At 42.2% G+C, this 24533-nt stretch overlaps 1 protein-coding gene across 1 annotated transcript in view; it reads right to left on the minus strand.

The window, feature by feature from the left end:
- Positions 1 to 1960: 1960 nt before the first annotated feature.
- LOC139456373 (sodium-dependent serotonin transporter-like) overlaps positions 1961 to 24533 on the minus strand; it is a 55049-nt gene continuing 32476 nt past the window's right edge. Inside the window, exons 3-14 of the mRNA XM_071238025.1 lie at positions 16758 to 16892; positions 15491 to 15704; positions 13669 to 13807; positions 12890 to 13024; positions 12408 to 12511; positions 12001 to 12125; positions 9540 to 9658; positions 8101 to 8229; positions 7314 to 7413; positions 6329 to 6429; positions 5541 to 5708; positions 1961 to 4446 (exon numbers count right to left, since the gene is read on the minus strand). Coding sequence (XP_071094126.1) covers positions 4291 to 4446; positions 5541 to 5708; positions 6329 to 6429; positions 7314 to 7413; positions 8101 to 8229; positions 9540 to 9658; positions 12001 to 12125; positions 12408 to 12511; positions 12890 to 13024; positions 13669 to 13807; positions 15491 to 15704; positions 16758 to 16892 — 1625 coding nt within the window. The 3' untranslated portion in view covers positions 1961 to 4290. The remainder of the gene's footprint in view (positions 4447 to 5540; positions 5709 to 6328; positions 6430 to 7313; positions 7414 to 8100; positions 8230 to 9539; positions 9659 to 12000; positions 12126 to 12407; positions 12512 to 12889; positions 13025 to 13668; positions 13808 to 15490; positions 15705 to 16757; positions 16893 to 24533) is intronic.

Below are 24533 nucleotides of genomic sequence, written 5' to 3' on the forward strand. Positions count from 1 at the left end.
ATTCCACTCTAAACAAAATGGCATATGATCAGATGCATCTTAGCAGATCTTATGATTCAGGCCCTATATAAATGTTTAAGTAATGATCATTCTATTATTGATGAGGATAATAATAACGAGTCGGTGCTTCTCTTCGCTAGACTTTCACTCTCGAAATTATGTGATGCTCTCGTTTTTTTTCAATTAAGAAGACTATCTGATACAAACAAGTACAAACAAGAACACACCACATAGTGTATAATGTTTAATAAGTGACAATGTATAACACAATATATCACACCGTCATTCATAGTATATAGAATATGTATTTCAATATGGGCCATGGTAGGGAATATAACATTTGGCATTCTTCATTTAGGTACGGCTGCCGTTAAAGTCAATAATTAATTGTATAAATTCTTGTTTCAAACACGAATCTGATGGGCGAATTTTGGTGTTGCTAACAAAATGACAAATTATTCAAATTTCTGAGTGTTTTGAGAAGTCATACTTTCTAAATTACAAACACATTAAGTCGACCAACATGAGCAACCACGAAGAAAGCTTTATCTCTTAAAAAACGAACCTACACCAGTTCGAAACTATGCCTTTATTGATGACAATGTTTAAGTCACATACTTATTTGTTCGAGAACTGTCATGACTGAATGATTGTCTTTGCAAGGTGACAATTACACAACAGATTCAATGTTTCGATACGATTCCTGTTAAAGATATTCGCTGGTCGGAAGTTAAGAATATATAACGTTTTTTTGTAAAATAGATATTTTCACAATCTAAATGATTCAGTCTAACCGTCCAAAAGAAAACGAAGGGGACGCACTCAATTATCTTGCGCTAAAAGAACGTTTCGGTGGTACGTGCATGCACATTTGCCGTAAGCAATGTCATACAATGGGAAACAGTTCACTTATTGTTTTATGACACATATATCTTTGACGATTTATTTTTAGGCTATGCTCATGTTCCCATGATACTAATAAAATTAACATCTGCAAAAGTATCAGGCTTTAAACCCGAACGCTCTTCCTTGATACTGGCACTATTTTGCAAAATATATTGGTTTACTTAAAATACTAAGAAACAAAGTGTCAAAATAAATTACTCACAGGACGTTGTGAATGTTCAGAAAATAGTCTATTGATTGACTGATTCCTCCATTTTGCGAAAATCGGTATGTTTTGAAGTGCCGTCTGAAATACGGTCTGTCTTTAACAAACCTCCAACAATCAAACACCACACCCCACAGCCAGCATATTTCATGTACTTTGTGGTGCCACTTATGTCTGGGTGTTTCACCTACAGCAGCCGGGGTAAATATATGTAGATTAAGTACATCATACTAAAGCTGAATAATAGCAACACAGCCACCACTACATCGCTAGTGTTTGGACGGAGGAACAGACCTACTACAATTGCCCTTCGTTTAAGTATATGGAAGCATTTATTGACGCAATGTCAGCACTTTAATAATGGTCAAAACTTGGCGACATGGCGACATGCTTCTGTTGCGTGAACAACATTTCATGATTAATTACATTTTACCATTGACCAGTTTAATGAAAACGACCAGCAAGGGCATGATGCTGACTGACACCTCCAGACAAAGGACACATGTAGACCGAGTCTGGGGTTCGAACCCACAACCAGCGGATCCTGCTATGGATACGGGGAGCAACAGCGAAATGAGGCGTCATATACCAATAGGTCACCCGTGGACTGTGAAATGATTCAGTTTCCTAAATCCAAGAAAAAGGAATATACATTATACGTACTGAAGGAAAAACCCGTCAAAAAGTTTTGAGACATTCGTCAATAATTAAAGATAGAGGCGAACAGGGAAGATTCCCTGATACACAAGAGGTTTGCCTTCCTTCAGAACTCGAACTCGACCACTATCAACTGGATATATCGTCTGGATATAACGTTATAGTGTCGGGATAATCCTTCTTGGCGCTATGGTCTAATTTCGCACTATGGACAACTTCGTATATTTTCGATGGTCCCCCGGACGTCGGAAAATGACGTTTCTGAGGATTTGCATTGAGAAAATTGTAATTCCATTGCGTTTGGCAGTTCAAAATTCATTTAAGTGTATGCAGCTTGTGCCAAGCCCTATAAATGCAGACTGTACCAAATTTGTTCTTCTGGAACAACCATATCTTGAATGAAACAAATACAACCGCGCCAGTGTACTTCAAACTGTGATATGATACAAGGGAGTTAACTCTTACGAAACCCGCTTCAAAATCATTCGTGACTTCTCGTGTCATTCCGTAATATGCAATTGACGGGAAGAGCCAAGTGGTGACGAATGGCTCAACAAGTTTAATCTGACACTGAACATATAATAAACATAAACAAATAAAAACAAGTTAATAAACAAGATTTCTTAGAATATTGCACAGTGATGATAAAGACAATATATATCAAACAACAATGAACAACACACTGATGAGCGACTGAACTAATTAAATACACTCATCCTAAAAAGAGGCGTATGTTCATGCACTATATGCATTATTGTATCAGACCATGTAGTGACTATACAGCACGAAACGGTCTAACTGATCTATGGTGTAGATAATAAACACAATAGATTTTGATGGAACTGACTTAAGCCTAAATCAAAAGTACGTTTGTTATATACATTTGATGTTTCTCTCGCCCGCCCCTAAAACTGCCCACGACTTAGTTTAGCACGATTAAGAAACGCCTTATCAATATAAACTTCGCTTTTGCCCCACACCGTGAAGACCTGGATAAGAATAGGTCTTCAGCAAGCCATGTTTGCTGTGGGAGACGACTATGCTTGTCGTAAGAGGATACAAGTGGGATCGGGTGGTCAGGCGCAGTGACTCGGTTGATGCATGTCATCGTATCCCAATGGCGGAGATCGATGCTCATGATGTCAAACACTGGATTGTCGGGTCCGGACTATTAACAGACCACCGAACAGCTGGAATATTGCTGAGTGCGCCGTTAAACAACATACAAATAAAGCTTTTCCATCGTATTGCGAAATTTTGCACACACCATGCCTTTCATACCGTGTTGGACACGTAAATTAACCCATTCACCACAATGTCACTCACTACAGCCTCAAACCTGTCTCTTCATAATTTGTAGGGGCGTGGCCAACAGAGGTTACCGGGTACATTAGAATCAGGTTTAGTAATAGATTTGTGACCTAAGAAATAACGGTATCACAATATTTATATTCTGATAGTATTGTCCTAAATATACGTTTTAAGTGTGCCACATCAGCATTAGTATAGGGTGTGTCTATTGCAATAGAAACAACAGTATGTCAATCCTACTGTAAAATTATTGTGGTTGAGTGAGTGTGTGAGTGCGTTTCGTTTAACGTCGCTTTGGACATTCTTAGTCACATCACGGCAGGTCAGCTTGTTGTGGGAGGAAAGCCAGGGGCAGGTTACAGTTCTGAGACGTTTACCCAATTGGTAAAACCCACAAGCAAGATTACGGTGCTGACAAGCCTAGGAACATAATGGGTGTCTGGCACGCCAATACAATTCCGCACAGCAAATTGCGGAGTTTTAAACGACTGGGCGACGTAACGTTTCATCGCCGAAATTCTAGCCTAGTTTGCACGGGTGAAAACTGGACTTTTATAGTCAGTTAACTCCTTTGCCTCTGGAAGATTTTTTTTAATTTCAGCACATCGGTAATTCGACAAATACGTTAAAACCCCAATCAAGCACTTGATGACAAGGTGGACTACAAAATATACAAATGCAAAATATATGTGTAACGTATGCGTCCTTTCATCTTTTCCCAATTTCTTTTCAGAGACAATAAAAGTTTGACAAATATCATAAGTATTTCATGAAAACCGGTTTGAGTATTCAGTTCAAACGTTTGTATCAAAGAAATTAATACTTCTGTTCTCGTTATCAAGTGTATCTATCTATTATAATACCAGAGAAATGTTGACGAAAACCACATCTCTAAATAAAATACTTGACATAGACGACAAACCTGATATATTTACACAAACACGACTACACATCTTGTCACGCCAACCGTCAACGATTCCTTCTATTTGAGCACCAGTAAAATCGTAACAATATAAAGAATGAACAATGAAAATATACACCCGAGTGCGTAGCAACGTTGCTGGACCAAGCTCTCTCATATGAATAGCTTCCATAATATGAAATGTGGTCGCCTTTCCGCCGAAAAGGCGTCGTTGTCGTAAAGCGCCGTAAACCGGTCTTGACAAATGTCATGGCTGATGTTGGCTTGATGTCGTAAAACGTATGAACGACTATGCAGCAGATTCAATACAGTTTCCTCCAACCTGGCTACTGGGGAGTTCTTCTGTATCAAAACTCTGAGGTGAGGAATATTTACTTTCACTGTCACTAAGCGTCCTGTTCACATGTGTAGGATACTCAACTGGTTGGACCATTCGTAGACACTTCTGAAATACAACGTTATTTAACGATTAGTGTGTTTGTAAGACTTTTATTGATGAGGAAAGGGGAGAGCAGATTCGTTCAACATAATACGAGGGTGATTCAATTAAGAGAGGCATGTGGTCAGTAGATAAGTAGTAACTGTTAAGGTGTAGGAGTAGGATAAGGGGGAGTGGGTTGGGGAGGGATAGCAGGTTAGGATGCGTGAAGGAGAAGAGGTGTGGAGGTAGCAGGCGATTGGGGGAAATGGCATGGGTGTGAAGTTCGGATGAAGCTTGCGATGAGTGAAGGAGATGGCGTATGTAGATGGGGTAAGGGTGGGAGGTGGGATGAAATCTAGGGAAGGGGGTGAGAAATACAGGAATGGGAGAGAAAAGTCCACATGTTGAAAAAAAACATTTAAATAAAGTTATTATACTTTCTCCTCCATGAGCATCAATAGCCAATGTATGCAATGTAAAAAACAAACGGAAACAATAACATTCAGCAACACAGGTACCTCGGGGAATAATAACATAGTTCGAGTACAGTCAGACAGTAAACACCTATACCCCAAGGACAAGTAGTTTTAATATAGAGATATAGATATCGATATGAGGATATAGACACACAACTCGGAACTGTCACGGTGTGTACAGAGTTCTGTAGTCGAGACGCTGGCCCACAGCCTCAGGTTGAAGACCTAGTCTCTATGTTCATTTCCCGCATTGCGATATAGCCACTGTGTATTGCCATCTGTGAGGGAGACCTGTGACACATCATACCACTGGCAAAGAATTCATTTTGTAAATGTGGTCTTAAAATTACCCTATGTAGCAGGGTTAAAACTACATAAAAAAGCGACCGGAATTGCCTAGGTTTACCATGATGACAGTCTGAACACGATGTCCCCAAGGTACCTATCAATCGTTCTAGGAAATACAAGAAAGAGAAAATAAATTGATTTGTTATGATGAAATGTCGAAAACATATTATGTCTGTGAAAAATATCCCACAACTGAATCCTCTCAGTTATCACGGAGTCTAACAAGACCTGACTTCCAGGTTACGGTGGCAATATTCTAGGTTGCAGAGGACGATAGATCACTTGTGTTCTTACCTGCTTCATGGTGCCTTTAGAAGTAAGGAACCAATATACCATGAAGACAGGGATGCAGAGTAGAGACATTGAGGTGAGACACCATCCTAGCGCCACGGCCCAGGGGGGATATATGTAGGTTCCCAGACGCACGCCCTGATACCCGATGATGGACAGCACGAACAGAGTCTGGAGACATATGGAAATACATGTAGAGAGGGAGTGGGTTTAACGCCGCTACTGACGAATATGCCAGCTACATCATGTCAGTTTAAAGAGGCAGGATAATCGGAGGTGATGCAGGTCTTAGACGTTTACCACTAGAAACATCATCAGGGCGAATCTGGGATTGGAACCAACGAGCATAGGTTTTTGAAACGCCTAAGCGATGCAACTCCCGACATGCACGAACTTATATGTAGATATGATATAGTATCCATAGTAATGTGGAACGTAGTTATTCAACACATTTTCCTTAAATGACCCTTTTTAAAATACTACATGTTGTATTTAGAGGAAGCATTTTCCCACCTTTCACGAGGAACTCTGGGAACAAGGGCTTTGCCAAGATAATTTCAGTGATATGTTTGATACTTGTTAAAACGATTTAAATCAAAGAGATAAAACAATGTCAGAATGATTTCATCTTGAATGACGAAATGTTTTTTTCAGTCTGTAATCCCAATTGCATGCCAATTTGAAAAAGTGCTATAGTTATCTGTTTCGCTTTGCTATACCTCAGCGTCTTTGATCAATACAAACTGCAAGCGATTGTCACTTGTCAGATCTAGAATGAGGGCTACCCTTACCAGCAAGCTGAGGGGGCAGATCCCAACCCAGCACACTTTCCAGAACATCCCCGGAGGTGATCCCAGCATGGTCTGGATGTCCGAGGAGAACCGCTGTACGCCTGAGGGCAGGATGTACTCGCGTCAGTTACAGATAGCTGTACCACAAGGCAACACTGCTCACTCTTACCCTACACTGGTGGATTCCATGAAACGTCTATGATTTGTGTAACATTGTTTGTTTGTTTATTCGTTTTACTCAGCAATATTCCAGCTATATGACGGCGGTCTGTAAATAATGGAGTCTGGACCAGAAAATCCAGTGATTGACATCATGATCAACGCAATTGGGACACGATGACATGCATCAACCAAGTCAGCGAGCCTGACCACCCGATCCCGTTAGTCGCCTTTCACGACAAGCATAGTCGCTTTTTACGGCAAGCATGGGTTGCTGCAGACCTATTCTACCACGATATAATATTGAGTGTAACGGACACTGTGAACAGTATTTGAGTTATATCACAACATGTGAGTTCAATATGTGAGAAACGACCTAAAGTGATGCAGGTATTAGACGTTTACCACTTTGGTGAATCCCACGAACACAAGTATGGTGGAGACAAACCAAGAACTATAATCATGAAGAAACTTGGAATCGAACCCTATGACCCTCTATGATTCTGGGATGCAACTCTGCATCTTAACTATTTGTTTTAAGAATAAAAGCGCAAAGGGCTATGAGTAGTAAAGCTTGTGTTGCAGATACCACTATCATCAGTTAGCGTCTTTCGCAAAATGTAAATAGACACACACCTAAATTAACATCTACTGATTCCGATTTAATGTGCACTTCATACGACTCTGGTTTCCTTTTTAAAAGTTAGACAAAGCGTTTTGTTCTGTCAACTCTGATGTATGTCTGATCATGATTGTCAATTAATGAATTAATTCATATGTGAGAATATGTAAGAATAACTGCGCGTCTAAGGGATGCATGGCCTACCATATATCCAGTTGACAGCGACGGCTTCGATGAAGCAGATGAAGATGAGAGAGATGGGAGCGGCATGCGTGTCCATCAGCTGAATGATGTATTGACCCCCCTGGAACACAAGGGACACGAATTTCATGACAGGGAGATAACACTTATATGCGCAAATAGACCTTCCGTACGGCCCAAGTTCGATCTCGATCTTTATTTCTGCTGGGTTTTTCTTCGTTTAACGCCACAATCAGCAATATTCCAGCTATATGATGGCGGACTAAGAAATAATCGAGTCTGGACCAGACAATCCAATGGTGTTTAGCATGAGCAGCGATCAATGCAGTGTATAGCTATATCACGACAACCAGTGCCAAATATTACGGTAGGTAGACCAGAGTGAGTGAGTGAGTTGGGTTTAACGCCGCTTTTAACAGTATTCCAATTATATCAGGGCGTGTCAGCTTAATGTGGGAGGAAACCCCGAAGTGATGCAGGTCTCAGACGTTTACCGCTTCGGTGAAACCCACGAGTACGGGAATGGTGGTGACAAACCTAGAATCATAATTTGGGCGAATCGGGATTCGAACCCACAATCATAGGTTTCTGGCTTGCCCATGGGACGCAACTCTGCACAGCGAATCGCGGCGCCTCAGACGACTGGGCCACCCTTAGGTGGACCAGAAGATCCAGTAGTGGATGGCATGAGCAGTGATACGCGCCGTATTCTTCTATATCACGGCGGGTATGCCTGGACTAGACAAACCGGTGATTGAATGAAAGAGCAGCCGGTTGTGTATCTACTTACATAGGTCGTCGTCGGCAAGCCGATGATGAAGCACAGTACTAACTGAGCAAGTACTACGAGTTCTCGCCTCTTTCTCAACTTGGGGAATTGATCAGTGATGGCCGTAATGCTGGACTCCAGACCTCCAAACTGTAACCATGGTAATACACAAACTGTAACGGTTACCACATCTGATAAACGAACGTTAAATACTGTAAACTTTCATTGCTCCAATTTGGTTGTTTCAACAGTATGTTTCATTTCTTATTTGGTGGGCGTCTAGCAGGTCACACCTGTTAACAACCCACCGTCCAACCGCCTACAGAGGAAAATGATACAAAGATTCGAGACTTCACGGCAAAACAAGCAATACCATTGCATCGTGTGATTAAACACACGATGACCACGAAGAAATAATACAATATGACACAAAGACTCGAGACTCAAGTCATGTAAACGTGAATAATACTACAAGGCGAAAACAAGCCTTACCATTGCATCATGTGATCGAACACAGGATGACCACTAACAAATAAGGTTTATCCAAAAATATTCGCATTCATCGCGAGCTACCCACTGGAATTAAATGAGTCAATTATCTATGAAATACTGTGAAATCCCATTACCATAGACTGTAGCGTTCCTACTGAGATTTCTGATTAACGATCATTGGATTTTTGTCATTTCAATTTGCCATGAACACTTTTCCAGCAAAATCGCCCGATATACAACAACAAAAACTTGTATTTCGCTTTAAGTTCAGAGCTATGACATATTGAAGCTAAAGCAAAGACATGTGATGTGGCAAGAGGCACGAGGGAGACGTGCGTCAGGTTTAACGTTTAGCTTTCAGTTTTTAATAACATGTCGAGTGATATCAAACAAGGTCTTATACTTCTTGTGAATATATAATTTACCCAAGTTATGAAAAAGGACATTAATATGTCACAGTGTATAAAGTATATGCTGTATATATAGTCGTACATTTTCCCATCACCCTTTTTCTATTGGTAATTTATGATTAGTGGATCTAATTTTAATAATCCGGATAGTAAGTCTTAAGGGTAATGAAAGCCAATAACTTTCTAACTGTATGTTATGTTTATCTGCAAGTATAATAGTATCATCTGCATATACCAAAACAATAATATTTTTTACAAATTCCAAATACATGTAATTCATCTTCCGATATAAGATCAGTACCTTCACACATTTTCAAAGTCATTTAGGTATAAAGCAAAGAGGATTGGCTGTAAACTGTCCCCTTGTCTGACCCCGATAACACTGTCCGCATTAAAGGGTTTCTTACAATATTACGACATGTCGATTATAACAACCTTCCGCGATAATTCGTATGCATGATGGCTGTTCACAAGTATTTGCTTGTCGCATTACAACTGATTTGAGGTGATCGTTATCGCAGGATGGAGGGTGATCTAGGTTAGAGTTGGTCCACTTACCGAGCTGTCAAGGCCCAATGTTATGAGCATGAGGAAGAAAAAGACGGCCCAAGCCGGAGACCCAGCGAAGGTCGCAATGGCCTCTGGGTATGCGATAAATACAAGGCCGGGACCGTCACCTGTAGTGGAAACAATGGCAAATTCACCAAATTAGACATGTATGCATGTAACCTTATAACAAACGGGAGTTAGCTTTGTTATCAATATAACTGGGTAAACCTCAAGGTGAGGTGCTATCCAGGTAAAGTGACGACTCTGCAGACTGAAATTATTTGTTCACAGCTATACTGATTGTATTATAACATTACATAGAGTCACTATAGAGCCCATGTCCAAGTCTAGCTTTCCCTGCCCTTTCAAGAGGATTTTTCGTGGCTCGATCGCGGCACCACCCTGTGTAGAGCATGAGTTGTGCCGATGGTGGTACAAACGCGTTATCTAATTGGATCCCAATTCTTATATCGAATGATTCTCGATTTCATCCCGGAGAGACAAACAAAATGACAGATTACTACAGTGAAGATTATTTGTCTATTGCTGAGGCATTAATAATAGAGGCTTATGGACTACAAAGTATCAAGTCACATAGCGGTAACGTGCAACGCTCAGCAGGAGTCGTCTAAAAATAGCACTGCGCGATAAGCGCTTAGTTGTTCGAGTACAAAAACATTAGATTGAAAACTTTGATAAACTTGATAAGGTATTTGTCTTCTCTTACTTGTTGGATTAATCTCAACGCAAAATTAAATCTCATTAAAATCGGATCTTAGTTCTCGCTATGACTAAGGACATCCCATTACGGGTCACGTCACATCCTATTACGAACGACCTTTCATCCGACCAATCAAAGCGTCGCTTACCAGATCATGAACGTGACAGTCGGAATGTGTTTTCTAATCATGCAACCTCGAAAAAGTCAACACAGAGTATTCCGAATAACAGTTACGGAATGTACAAGTGATTCCGTCAAAATCATCGCCTGTCTCTCGCTTCATTGAGATAAACATTTGAATGGAAGCGTAGTGTGAAATGGAAGTTGCAAGTTTGAATCTTGTACAACATAGCTCGTGATTTCTGATTGGCTAATGTCGACTTCTTGTTAGTGATTTCACTGGTCGGTCAAACTTCCCGAAAGATCGTCCTGATGTGAACTGCTTTGTACACAGATCTTGTTTAGCGGTAGCGAGAACTAAGATCGGATTTTAATGAGACTGGCGCAAATTCGACGCGCGATGGCTAAGGCCTCAGCAGCGGCCATGTTTTCAGACCCAGGATGTTGAATTTGTAAAACGTTCTTTGATTGGACTATCAATATGTGCGACAGTCCTCTCCTGAGGGTGTGTCTGTTTTAACACAGAAAAGCTGTCTTGAAAGGGCAAGGGTTAACACTACATTTAAATACAGGCTAGTGGTCACTATTTCCCTCGGGGACCTGCGTTCAAGCAGCACTTGTATTAAAAAAATCAAGTTTACAAGGCTGAAGCTGCTTTCTGTGTGCCACTGTGTGTTATTAATGTGCAACCTATGCTTGTTGTAAGAGGCGACTAAATGGATCGGCTGATCAGGCTGGTGACTTGGTTGATGCATGTCATCGCATATTCTAATTGAGTGGATCGATACTCATGATGTCAATCTCTGGATTGTCTGATCCAGACTCGATTATACGAACGTCGTCGTATAGCAATCCAGGATTTGTTGAACCAACTAACAAACCGCGTTTGAGACAAGTGGGTGGTGCACATAACTTGGGCAAACATATTTGGTTTGTTACAGGTAGCTCGCATGTTGTGCACGTGCAGGTCATGACGATGAAATTGAGAGACTATTGAGAGGTCGGTGTGACAAGTCGATACCAGGATTCTCTGAAGTCGTTTGAAAGAAATTAATTACAAACATATATCCATGTCAGAGCTAGGAACGCATTGCCAAATGGCCTATAATGTCATAAATTACATGGAGAAAGAATGTTCAAATAAATTGTTGTCAGCCGAGACAGGACACGCACATGTCCATCGTACTACGTGTCGCGGACCACCCGCTACCCCTTTCTTCACAACGGTACGCGCCATACCTCATACATAGTCACCTGGGGTTAATTGTCAGGTCACAACTCAACTTAACCTGGCTTGCCAGTAGTTAAACGTTAAACGAAAAAAACAAAATCCCCCCCCCAAAAAAAACAACAACAAAACAAAACAACAAACAAACAAAACAAACCCAAACAAAACACACACAAAACAAAAACAAACAAAAAACAACAACAAACAAAAAACATCAATAAAAAAACACACAAAAAACATATATGTTTAACCTGCATGGACGCATGCATCAACTTATCCAGAAGTACGGTGCACTATATTTGCAGCTCTTTCAAAGAAACATTCCGTGTGAAAATATGTGCCCCCAAAATGTTGACATAAAGAATGAGAGTCAGAAATGAGAGTTATAAACTGGCACCTACTCTGAGCAGCGACCTGGTCCACTTCAACGTTTTGGAGATGCGCCATGTAGCCGAGAACAGCGAATACAACAAACCCGGCCAGGAAACTTGTTAAGCAGTTGATAACAGGCGTGATCATGGCATCCCTAGCATAAAATAAGAGAATATTAAGTTTTGAAAAGAAAAAACAACATTTAAATACACAGTTTCTCCGTAATACTTCTGCAATCATTACGACTCCAAATTAGTTTACAGTAACTGAGTTATATTTTAAAGCCGCTTCAAGCAATCTTTCACACTGAATAATAATAGGTGGTAGTTTTACAACATTTTCTTGAAATATTTATTGCGGTTTTTTGTGACTCGCTTTTTGTATGGGTCGTTATCAATCAAATTACAATTTTATTCATGTTCCAGTGTTTACTCACAAGAAGCAGTTGTTATGGAATTTGTTATAACTGGCTAGAGCCATCAGTGTTCCGAATCCTGGCCCAAGAGAGAAGAAAATCTGAGCGGCTGCATCTACCCACACCTGAAGAAGAGTGAGTGAGGGAGTGAGTAAGTGAGTTAAAGCTGACACCTTCTTGAACAGCATTTCAGCAGTATCGTGTCGTGTTTGGTTGTTCTGGAAGGAAAGCCCTTTGTAACGGACAAACCAAGGACCGTGACTATGACATTCCTGCGATTCGAAACAACGAAAAGTGGCAGTAATGAGCCCGATTCTGCACAAGGTGTAGCCACAGACGGTCACATGAACACACAAACTGCATCCATTCAACATCATCTTCGTCAGTCAAGGTGATTATCTATTTCACAATAACCTCTAGGTCATATGTTTGTCACATTCAGTTATGTCAGCCTGTGCGTGACATTCTGGATCTTTCAGAAATATGTGACATATGTTACTTACATCAACAGTGAGGAGTCTAGAAAAGTCAGGTTTGATGAAGTAGTAGATCCCTTTCGACGCCCCGGGGAGAGTGCATCCTCGGATGAGGAGGACGAAGAGGACGATGTAAGGGAGAGTAGCGGTAACCCACACGGCCTGGGAACACCAAACTGTATTACAACTCCGAAAATAATGGATTCAAAGGAACTGATAAGTCATATTTTCTTCTCAGATATTAAAACTTTTTTTTAAATTTACAGTAAACTATGGTTACAACGAACACAAAGGGACCACTTGTTGTAGTTCGTGATAACCATTGTTCGTTATAAACATATACAGGTATACAGCATGTATACAACAAAGGGCCAGGACTAAAATCAAGTTCGTTATATCGGTCAGTCCGTAATAAGCGTTTTAGTTATAAACGTAGTTCACTGGACATATATACAGTATACATGTCCTACTGAACTTTGATAAGCATTTAGAAGTTGGAAGAACAGATAACCTGAAACGGTTTTTTTATGAATATCAATGAACATGCGGCATATATAGAAGTTGTTTTCCATAACACGTTCACGTCTTCATATATATACAGTAAACTACGTTTATAACGAACACGCTTATCACGAACTGACCGATATAACGACATTTTTCTAGTCCCGACCATTTATTGTATAATTGTTGTATATATGCTTATAACGAACTAAGGTTATTACGAACTACAATTAGTGGTCCCTTCGAGTTCGTTATAACCGTAGTTATGGTTTCGTTACAGCTGAAGTTGCAGCGCTGGCACGCACCTTGCCTGATGACTTGACTCCCTTCCACAGACAGAAGTAGATGACAATGAAGATGGCCAGTAGACACAGGGTGAGTGACCACTTGATGTTGCCCACGCTTCCCACCCCATCTGACCACTGGAACTCGAGAATCTCCTTCCTGAAACACACATATAGCCATACAGCCTCAGCCACGATTATCCATTTCTTCCTTCTATCATGATAGTTCCTGGACCTATTCGCTACCATAGCTTGAAATTAATTAGGGCGGTCGGGTAGCCTAGTGGTTAAAGCGTTCTCTCGCCACGCCAAAGACCCGGGTTCGATTCCAAACATGGGTACAATGTGTGAAGCCCATTTCTGGTGTCCCCCGCCGGATATTGCTGGAATATTGCTAAAAGCGGCGTAAAACCATACTCACTCACTGAAATGAATTACATGAATTAGCCCACAGTTATATATATAAACCTGCTGAATAAACCCTTTTCATTGAGAATTCTCTACATGCTTTAGCTATTTGCCCACTACTAAATTTAAACATCATTTCACGATTTAAGATTATGTTCGGGTAATTTAAACTGACAAAGCCTTTAATTTACGAGCATTTCTGTCAGTTTTGCAAATGCAGAGAGGTCAGAATATTGGTAGATGCGGGCTCCGAACACCACAAATCAATGGCTTCTTTTCATTGAGAATATAGATAGTGTGATGGATATTTTAGAATGAAGGTCAATATATGAAATCTATGTTATGTATACACTGATTACCAGTTATTGGTTTGAATAAAGAGGTCAAGCCTGGTCCAGTGACCTAAGCAGCACAATTTGCTGTGCAGAGTTGCGTCCCTTAGACGTGACAGAAACCTATGATCATGGGAAACATGATCATGAATCCCAGATTCGCCCTAATCATGTTTCTTGGTTTGCCATCACTACATCCGCGTTCGTGGGTATGACCAAAGTGGCTATCGTCTCCAGCAGCACTATGAACCTTCATCCCTTACCAGTGAACTCGCCGCGATAAAACTCAGTTACTGTTGAAAATCGGAATGTTGTCAAGTTAATTTGTTCAACGCAGAACTCGGCAATATACCAGCTTTTGCACGGCGGCTCATAAATACTCAAGTCTGAACCAGACAATCAAGTGATCGGTATTAGAAGCAGCGATAGACACCGCCGGGGTATGGTGACGCGCAATCAACCAAATCACCGATCCTGACCACCCGATCCAATTAGGCGCCAATTAGTGAAGTGTAGGTTGCCCTGGAACCAGTTGTCACCCGGTGTCTCCACGGGAAATGATTCAAATAAAGTTACCCATTACACTATCGAGACACCTTTATAATAACCCATTCACCAAATTCACCAGATCTTGCCCCTAGTGACCGTCGACCCGTGAAGATCCGGGGTAGAATAGGACTGCAGCAACCAATGCTTGCCATGAAAGGTGACTATGCTTGTCGTAAGATGCGACTAACGAGCTCGGGTGGTCAGACTTGCTGACTTGGTTGATACATGTCATCGTAACCCAATTTCGTGGATCGACGCACATGATATCAATCACTGGATTGTCTGGTCAAGACTCGATTATTTACAAAATGCCGTCATACAGCTGGAATATTGCTGAGTGCGGCGTTAAACAACAAACAAACAAACCCTAGTGATCTGCATAACAGAGATAACAGTTGTATGGACGATGTTGAAACATTTCGGTTCCTTATAGCTCCATTATCCAGACTGGATCTGCACCAAGTCGCTCTTGCATGAGTCTGGTGGTCAGACAGAGAGTTCAGTGAGAGTTGAAGGCGACAAATAGGTTTTTCCATGTTCATACTGTTACTTACAAGAAATACTCGGTAGCTGCCGTGACGGATGTGTTGGTGATGTTGTCGTTGTTGGCTAGGGATACACAGTTGGGGCTGTTCCAGCTGTTGTTGCAGCCCTTCCAAGGCACCTCTGCCCTGAAGGAGGACACGAGGTACAGCATGCCCCATGCTATGACGGTGTTGTAGTAGGACCCCACCAGTGTCGCGATGATGCACACGCCAAAGCCCACACCTGCGAAAGTAATGATGCTGTCACAACTGCTATATCGGATTTGATCGCCTGGGCAGGGATGGCACTGTCGTCTGAGGCGCTGCAATACGCTGGGCAGAGTTGCTTCCCTAAGACGTGCCATGATCCCACGATCGTGGGTTCGAGTCCCGGTTCGACGAGATAATGTGTCTAGGTTTGTCAACACCGAACCTGTGGTCGTGGTATTGCCAAACGTAAACGTCTACGACGTTCACCCATTGAGGCTCTCCTCCCAAATCAGGTACTGTTAAAAGTCGCAGCTTTAAACCAAACTCAACCGTCCTGATATTACCTTGGGCTACTACAAGTACATTACACAGAAATGAAAGAATAAGGAACCGGTGGAATGGCCTATTTTTTTTTAAATGAGTACATATTTCTTTTTGAGAAAATTGTTTAGTTTGGTACATGTATTTATCCTAACAACCAACAGAATAAGAAAGAGAACACCGAGCGTATTACCCATGCCTCCCGTTTGCCCATTGTATATTATCGATAACCAATCAGTCATAATTAAAATCCTGGCGTCCAGTTGCCCATTCCTATCAGCGCAAATTTACTGTTAAAACACACTATACTGACTTCAGCCCGATCAGTCCTTTTCGGGCCCCTTTAATGCCGATCGTCAGGCAGGGTCAAACAAGTGCCATCTTTTAACGTCTTTTGGTATGACGCGGCCGGGGATCGAACCCCGACCTTCCGCTCTCCGGGCAGACGCTCTACCACTAGAGCACAGAGGCGTTCCTTGAACTGTTGGTTAACATATGTCTTAAATGCCTGTGAAACCCCGTGGAATGATTGACTTCAATCCTATCGCATGGTAGAATGATAACTTCAAATGGACTTGCCTAATCAACAGTTCAATGTCATTTGAACCTATAACGTATACTAAAAGGACGAAGGTTGCCGGACTCTTATTGTACACACGTTATGAAAATTATTTTTTACTTCGCCCTCCTGGGATACATGGGTTATGGAGGAGGACATTTAATGAACGGCTACCGATACCTGTGATTTATCTGACATTAGACTTACCACTGAACATGGGGCAGATCCTCTTCCAGACGGTGATGATGCCCGTCCGCTGAAACTGTCCCAGGGCCAGCTCCATGTAGAACAGGGGAATCCCCAGGAACACCAGCATGATCAGGTAGGGAAGCAGGAACGCACCTGTAGACAAACACATCAATGTTATCTTACGCAACAATCAGCAATGCCAAGCTCTATCAAGACGGTCTTCGAGTATTTTGGTATGGGTAAGACCAGGTTGACAGTGCCGACTGTGGCTTCCGTTCAGACAGCGCTACTACATGAAAAGTGATTACTATTACTATCCTCAATGACCTGGAATGTCCTATCATTGTCTGAACGCAGCCGTATACGTTCGTAACAGAGTCCTACGGATCGGGAAATGTCCAGAGTCCAGAGTCTTTGTCGGTTCACTGTCCGGACACTGTTTGATCTCTGTCGGATCGCATTGAGGAGAATCGGGACGCTGTCGGGACAGATTCGATTGTTTTTTATCATGCAGAAGATACAAATCGGATCTGATTCGGATTAAGAACGGGAGAATCGGGACGCTTCCTGAATAATATCTGATTGTTTGTGAATTTCCCGCCACGAATCACAGGATCTTGATCAGATTTTTGACAAATTTTAATCGGGAATGGCCCTATCAAGGACGGCATTAAAATTCCTGAGTGTGTGACTGAGTCCTAAGGCGGACGTTGAGCAACGATATATTCTGCTCGGTTGGGAGACACAAACCCAGCCGGGTCACACAGGTAACTCAGTTTGGTTTCCTTAGGTGTCCGTGCATCTGGTCAGTGACACAGGTGACCCCGTAACAGGTCAGTGGTTCAGGGTGCCCACGTAACAGGTCAGTGACACCTGATATCCGTGTACTAGGTCAGTTACACAGCTCGCCTTGGGAAAATAAAACATCCAACCAAGAACAGAAACATTTCTTAAAACCGTCATGCGTCTTTGCGCTTAATTAGCACTGATATTCCTCCGCCGTTGGTACTCTATATAGTTTCAGGACCTCTACATGGTCAGGGAGACCATTGTTGAATTATTATATCAAGGATATGTTTTTAAATAACACTAACTGTGTATTGTACTTTATACCAACTTTTATAGTAATGTTAAGCTGATGTAGCTTAAAGCCATTTTTGTATTCCAAGTATTCTGCTTTTAATAGCACTGCATATTAGTTAGTACACTTTCCGTTCATGTGTGCATGTGTGATATTCCCATACCAATATAGCATGGCTAGTCCACCAGATGACGACAGTGTACACTTCTATCAGTATTTGTGAGCAGCATCAATGTGTGCGATCAATGGATGCTATGAGAGTAACTAATATTTTATACAGCTTCGCCCTGGTGTCAGCGGGTCCTGGCTTTGTTTTGGCCTAAATTAGTCTGCAGTTGAAGATTAAATCTAGAGTGAAAACTTGGTAAAACATTATTTTTATTGGTTGTAAATAATGCATAGCAGTTGTAATTCTTGATTAGACAAAATGTTCCGTCCACGACTGTGGTATGTGTTTTCTAACCGAGGAGTGACAACAGTATTTTAATCATATAGGCGTGTCAGTTCAATGTGCCAGCAAAGTCAAATATAATAAAGATAGTGGACGTTTGCCACTTGATCCAAGGGATGTAACTCTGAGTATCGAAATGTCATCGGGACACCCTGGCCTCCCTTTGAGTTCAAGAAAATGCCTCTGCCTAAACACCCAGGTTTGGTCTCTAACCATCCCTTTTGGTGATGCTGCTCCTTAACGGGATTGTGTCATTGTCACGTAATTTTATCGAATATCTGATCTGTCTTTCTCAAACGAGTATCTTGTATCCACGTACTTTAACGAGAATCTAGCAGCAGCTGTCACGAACTGTAACGAGTATCTTGTTTTCACTTTCTGTAACGTTCTATAACGAGTACCCTGCTTTCACGTACTATAAAGAGTATCATGCTCGCGATCTCAATTCTCAACTGTGCCCCCTCTCTCTCTCTCTCTCTCTCTCTCTCTCTCTCTCTCTCTCTCTCTCTCGCAAGGTCGTGTAACAAACCTGGACCATGAAAAACACTTCTATCGCCCTTCACGTCTTCAAATTGCACAAAAATAGCTCCAATGGCGACCTATATCACCGTTTAGCTGATTTTGTCAGCTTAAAGCTTTTAAAGCCGCGCTTAATGAGAGCAAATTTCACGAGATAAGCTGATTGTCAATTTCAGTTATTTCTTGCACTATTTAATCAAAGCTCCCAACAATGTCTGGAATTCCCCAGATTCCTAGCGTTTAGTGGCGTCTATCCACTTTTTGGTGTTATTCCTTTGAGAAAAAAACTTTGTGACGTCTTTGGACGATGAAACTCAAGAATTAAATGTGGCGTTGAATGCAATTAGATTTTATCACCGAGGGTGCCGTTTCATAGAACTTAACAATGTTTTTGGTTTACAAAACGCACAGAGAGTGAAACCATTTAATTAAAAGGATTTATCATCGCATCTGCGTTAACGCTACGTTGTACATGTGTGTTCTCCTACACTGACGCCGCGCTCTCAATCTGATAACCCTATCGTATCACGGCAGCACTGGCGGTATGGTATGCTCACTGTAACGCTTTCAGTCGGGCACTGGGTCCTAAATTGTCTATGCTGTCAGATAAAAAAGATGAATAAATTCTGTCTGTCTGTCAAAAAAAAACAGTGAGAAAGAGAGGTTACTGTTTACAAATTTAATTCACTGTGCTTTCTGCGTTGCAATAAGTCATCTCGGTCAAGATTCGGAGGAATTCATATCAAAGTATTTTAATTTAATATCACTTGACACATCAAACATCTTAACGGACCAACACATGATTATATGTGTTTAAATGACCAGCAGGTTTATTCATCAAGTCTAACTGTAAATACCAATTTTCCCCATTGCACATAATAATTTGTTTTCATAATCTGTCACACCAAATCTAGCGCACTATATTCGGCCGGACCATACGGTGAAACGTGTATAATATCACCACTCCTTTCCAGCCCAGGGTGTTATATATGGTGCAGAATAACGCGATGGATCCACATGTGATTGTTTCCTCGTCCAGGTCTGAATGTCGGTACGACAACCATAGACAACATGGCGTGACTAAGGTGTATGTATATGACAACGGCGGAATGGATTCTTTGGCTGTGAGTGAGTATGGTTTTATGCCGCTTTTAGCAATATTCCAGCAATATCACGGCGGGGGACACCAGAAATGGGCTTCACACATAGAATCCATGTCGGGAAGCGAACGCTTTAACCACTTGGCTACCCGACTCAAACACTCAAACATACCTTTCATGTATATTGGTGAGTGGCAGTGTATATTGGTGAATGGCAGTGTATATTGGTGAGTGGCAGTGTATATTGGTGAGTGGCAGGCAGTGTATATTGGTGAGTGGCAGTGTATATTGGCGAGTGGCAGTGTCTATTGGTGAGTGGCAGTGTATATTGGTGAGTCGCAGTGTATATTGGTGAGTGGCAGTGTATATTTGTGAGTGGCAGGCAGTGTATATTGGTGAGTGGCAGTGTATATTGGTGAGTGGCAGTGTATATTGGTGAGTGGCAGTGTATATTGGTGAGTGGCAGTGTCTATTGGTGAGTGGCAGTGTATATTGGTGAGTGGCAGGCAGTGTATATTGGTGAATGGCAGTGTATATTGGTGAGTGGCAGTGTATATTGGTGAGTGGCAGGCAGTGTATATTGGTGAGTGGCAGTGTATATTGGTGAGTGGCAGTGTATATTGGTGAGTGGCAGTGTCTATTGGTGAGTGGCAGTGTATATTGGTGAGTGGCAGTGTATATTGGTGAGTCGCAGTGTATATTGGTGAGTGGCAGTGTATATTGGTGAGTGGCAGGCAGTGTATATTGGTGAATGGCAGTGTATATTGGTGAGTGGCAGTGTATATTGGTGAGTGGCAGGCAGTGTATATTGGTGAGTGGCAGTGTATATTGGTGAGTGGCAGTGTATATTGGTGAGTGGCAGGCAGTGTATATTGGTGAATGGCAGTGTATATTGGTGAGTGGCAGGCAGTGTATATTGGTGAGTGGCAGTGTATATTGGTGAGTGGCAGTGTATATTAGTGAGTGGCAGTGTATATTGGTGAGTGGCAGTGTATATTGGTGAGTCGCAGTGTATATTGGTGAGTGGCAGTGTATATTGGTGAGTCGCAGTGTATGTTGGTGAGTCGCAGTGTATATTGGTGAATGGCAGTGTATATTGGTGAGTGGCAGTGTAAATTGGTGAATGGCAGTGTATATTGGTGAGTGGCAGTGTATATTGGTGAGTGGCAGTGTATATTGGTGAGTGGCAGCGTATATTGTGAGTGGCAGTGGCAGTTAAAAGCAGCGTTAAACCCAACTCACTCACTACAGCAAGGCTATATTAAACAGACACCAGTGCAACCTTTTAATAGTCAAATGCAACCTACTTGTAATATTTATGTCCACGTGCACCAAGTGTCCAAAAATTCAGATTTGTGTCATAATAACGCTTACTGCGGCAGGTAACATCGATCTTTGAACACAATCAATACAACTACGCTTTGTGCTTCTATGTTTCAACCTTGATAAAATGATGAGACCAGGGTGCAACCTGGTCTTGTCTGGTGCAACTCACTTTCCATGTCACCATGCACTGGGTACAAGTAAAATCAAGTTCCTTACATCGAGCCCTGTAACACGTATCCACGATATTTGATGGAAAGTTTGTACAAGTGCACTGAAAGTTTCTCCAGATCTATTGCCGCAAGTACTGCGTCACAGCGTGTGAAGCAGAGAAGCAGAGGAAGCATGTGAAGGGGACGTCAGATAACTACACTGTCAAGCAATGGTTACAAACACGTCATTAGATAATCGATTACGATTCATACACTTCAATATAAGTATGTCGTTGTGCAAACCAAAACGCATGTTTCGTCAGAAAATAAGTACAGGATACGATTATTTAAAAAAAACTTCTTGTAAGGAAAAATACAGCAAGCGGCAAGACTCTTTTCTTCTTTTTTTTTTCATGTGAATCATACTGGTAAACATTATCTTGACGTGGTTATTAATTTTCACAGATCTGAATGCTCATATCTGTATTTATGTGATTTGTATCTGTGACTTTAAATGCGATGGAATTACACATGTTCTTGCCTGTGGCCAATCGGGCTTGTCACAACTACCACTGCTCTCAGCTGTCTACTTACCTCGTTTTTGACGTAATAACCATTATTCATTTTTTGTATATACTGAGTTGATATGTGCCTGTTTGATTCAAAATTCAAAATTGTGTCATATATGTATCTGTACTAGCGACGGGAAATAAGGGAATGTTTGTTTCCGACAGTGTTGTGTGTGTTCCAGTATTTCAGAAGAGGAGTTCAGGGTCCGCCTGATGTTCCGACAGTGTTCTGTGTGTTCCAGTATTTCAGAAGAGGAGTTCAGGGTCCGCCTGATGTTCCGACAGTGTTGTGTGTGTTCCAGTATTTCAGAAGAGGAGTTCAGGGTCCGCCTGATGTTCCGACAGTGTTCTGTGTGTTCCAGTATTTCAGAAGAGAAGTTCAGGGTCCGCCTGATGTTCCGACAGTGTTGTGTGTGTTCCAGTATTTCAGAAGAGGAGTTCAGGGTCCGCCTGATGTTCCGACAGTGTTCTGTGTGTTCCAGTATTTCAGAAGAGGAGTTCAGGGTCCGCCTGATGTTCCGACAGTGTTCTGTGTGTTCCAGTATTTCAGAAGAGGAGTTCAGGGTCCGCCTGATGTTCCGACAGTGTTGTGTGTGTTCCAGTATTTCAGAAGAGGAGTTCAGGGTCCGCCTGATGTTCCGACAGTGTTGTGTGTGTTCCAGTATTTCAGAAGAGGAGTTCAGGGTCCGCCTGATGTTCCGACAGTGTTGTGTGTGTTCCAGTATTCAGAAGAGGAGTTCAGGGTCCGCCTGATGTTCCGACAGTGTTGTGTGTGTTCCAGTATTTCAGAAGAGAAGTTCAGGGTCCGCCTGATGTTCCGACAGTGTTGTGTGTGTTCCAGTATTTCAGAAGAGGAGTTCAGGGTCCGCCTGATGTTCCGACAGTGTTGTGTGTGTTCCAGTATTTCAGAAGAGAAGTTCAGGGTCCGCCTGATGTTCCGACAGTGTTGTGTGTGTTCCAGTATTTCAGAAGAGGAGTTCAGGGTCCGCCTGATGTTCCGACAGTGTTCTGTGTGTTCCAGTATTTCAGAAGAGGAGTTCAGGGTCCGCCTGATGTTCCGACAGTGTTGTGTGTGTTCCAGTATTTCAGAAGAGAAGTTCAGGGTCCGCCTGATGTTCCGACAGTGTTGTGTGTGTTCCAGTATTTCAGAAGAGAAGTTCAGGGTCCGCCTGATGTTCCGACAGTGTTGTGTGTGTTCCAGTATTTCAGAAGAGGAGTTCAGGGTCCGCCTGATGTTCCGACAGTGTTGTGTGTGTTCCAGTATTTCAGAAGAGGAGTTCAGGGTCCGCCTGATGTTCCGACAGTGTTGTGTGTGTTCCAGTATTTCAGAAGAGGAGTTCAGGGTCCGCCTGATGTTCCGACAGTGTTCTGTGTGTTCCAGTATTTCAGAAGAGGAGTTCAGGGTCCGCCTGATGTTCCGACAGTGTTGTGTGTGTTCCAGTATTTCAGAAGAGGAGTTCAGGGTCCGCCTGATGTTCCGACAGTGTTGTGTGTGTTCCAGTATTTCAGAAGAGGAGTTCAGGGTCCGCCTGATGTTCCGACAGTGTTCTGTGTGTTCCAGTATTTCAGAAGAGGAGTTCAGGGTCCGCCTGATGTTCCGACAGTGTTGTGTGTGTTCCAGTATTTCAGAAGAGGAGTTCAGGGTCCGCCTGATGTTCCGACAGTGTTGTGTGTGTTCCAGTATTTCAGAAGAGGAGTTCAGGGTCCGCCTGATGTTCCGACAGTGTTGTGTGTGTTCCAGTATTTCAGAAGAGAAGTTCAGGGTCCGCCTGATGTTCCGACAGTGTTGTGTGTGTTCCAGTATTTCAGAAGAGGAGTTCAGGGTCCGCCTGATGTTCCGACAGTGTTGTGTGTGTTCCAGTATTTCAGAAGAGGAGTTCAGGGTCCGCCTGATGTTCCGACAGTGTTCTGTGTGTTCCAGTATTTCAGAAGAGGAGTTCAGGGTCCGCCTGATGTTCCGACAGTGTTCTGTGTGTTCCAGTATTTCAGAAGAGGAGTTCAGGGTCCGCCTGATGTTCCGACAGTGTTCTGTGTGTTCCAGTATTTCAGAAGAGGAGTTCAGGGTCCGCCTGATGTTCCGACAGTGTTCTGTGTGTTCCAGTATTTCAGAAGAGAAGTTCAGGGTCCGCCTGATGTTCCGACAGTGTTGTGTGTGTTCCAGTATTCAGAAGAGGAGTTCAGGGTCCGCCTGATGTTCCGACAGTGTTGTGTGTGTTCCAGTATTTCAGAAGAGGAGTTCAGGGTCCGCCTGATGTTCCGACAGTGTTCTGTGTGTTCCAGTATTTCAGAAGAGGAGTTCAGGGTCCGCCTGATGTTCCGACAGTGTTGTGTGTGTTCCAGTATTTCAGAAGAGAAGTTCAGGGTCCGCCTGATGTTCCGACAGGGGGACGTGGTTCGTCTTTTTTTTGTTTCAGAAAATATTTGAATCATAAAATTTCGTCTCTAGTTTTAATAATTGTTTACTGGATGTCGTGATCCTGAGGATGTTGTTTGGTCCCCACTTTCGAAGAGAAAATATATGTTTTGAGGCAGTGACAAAAAAAAAGCCATCCTGTCCCTAAAATATATCCCCTAGCCACCCTTGGAATATTAAAAGGTC

Source organism: Haliotis cracherodii, unplaced genomic scaffold, assembly GCF_022045235.1.
Source record: "Haliotis cracherodii isolate W230 unplaced genomic scaffold, xgHalCrac1.p SCAF_11, whole genome shotgun sequence".
Taxonomy (NCBI): domain Eukaryota; kingdom Metazoa; phylum Mollusca; class Gastropoda; order Lepetellida; family Haliotidae; genus Haliotis; species Haliotis cracherodii.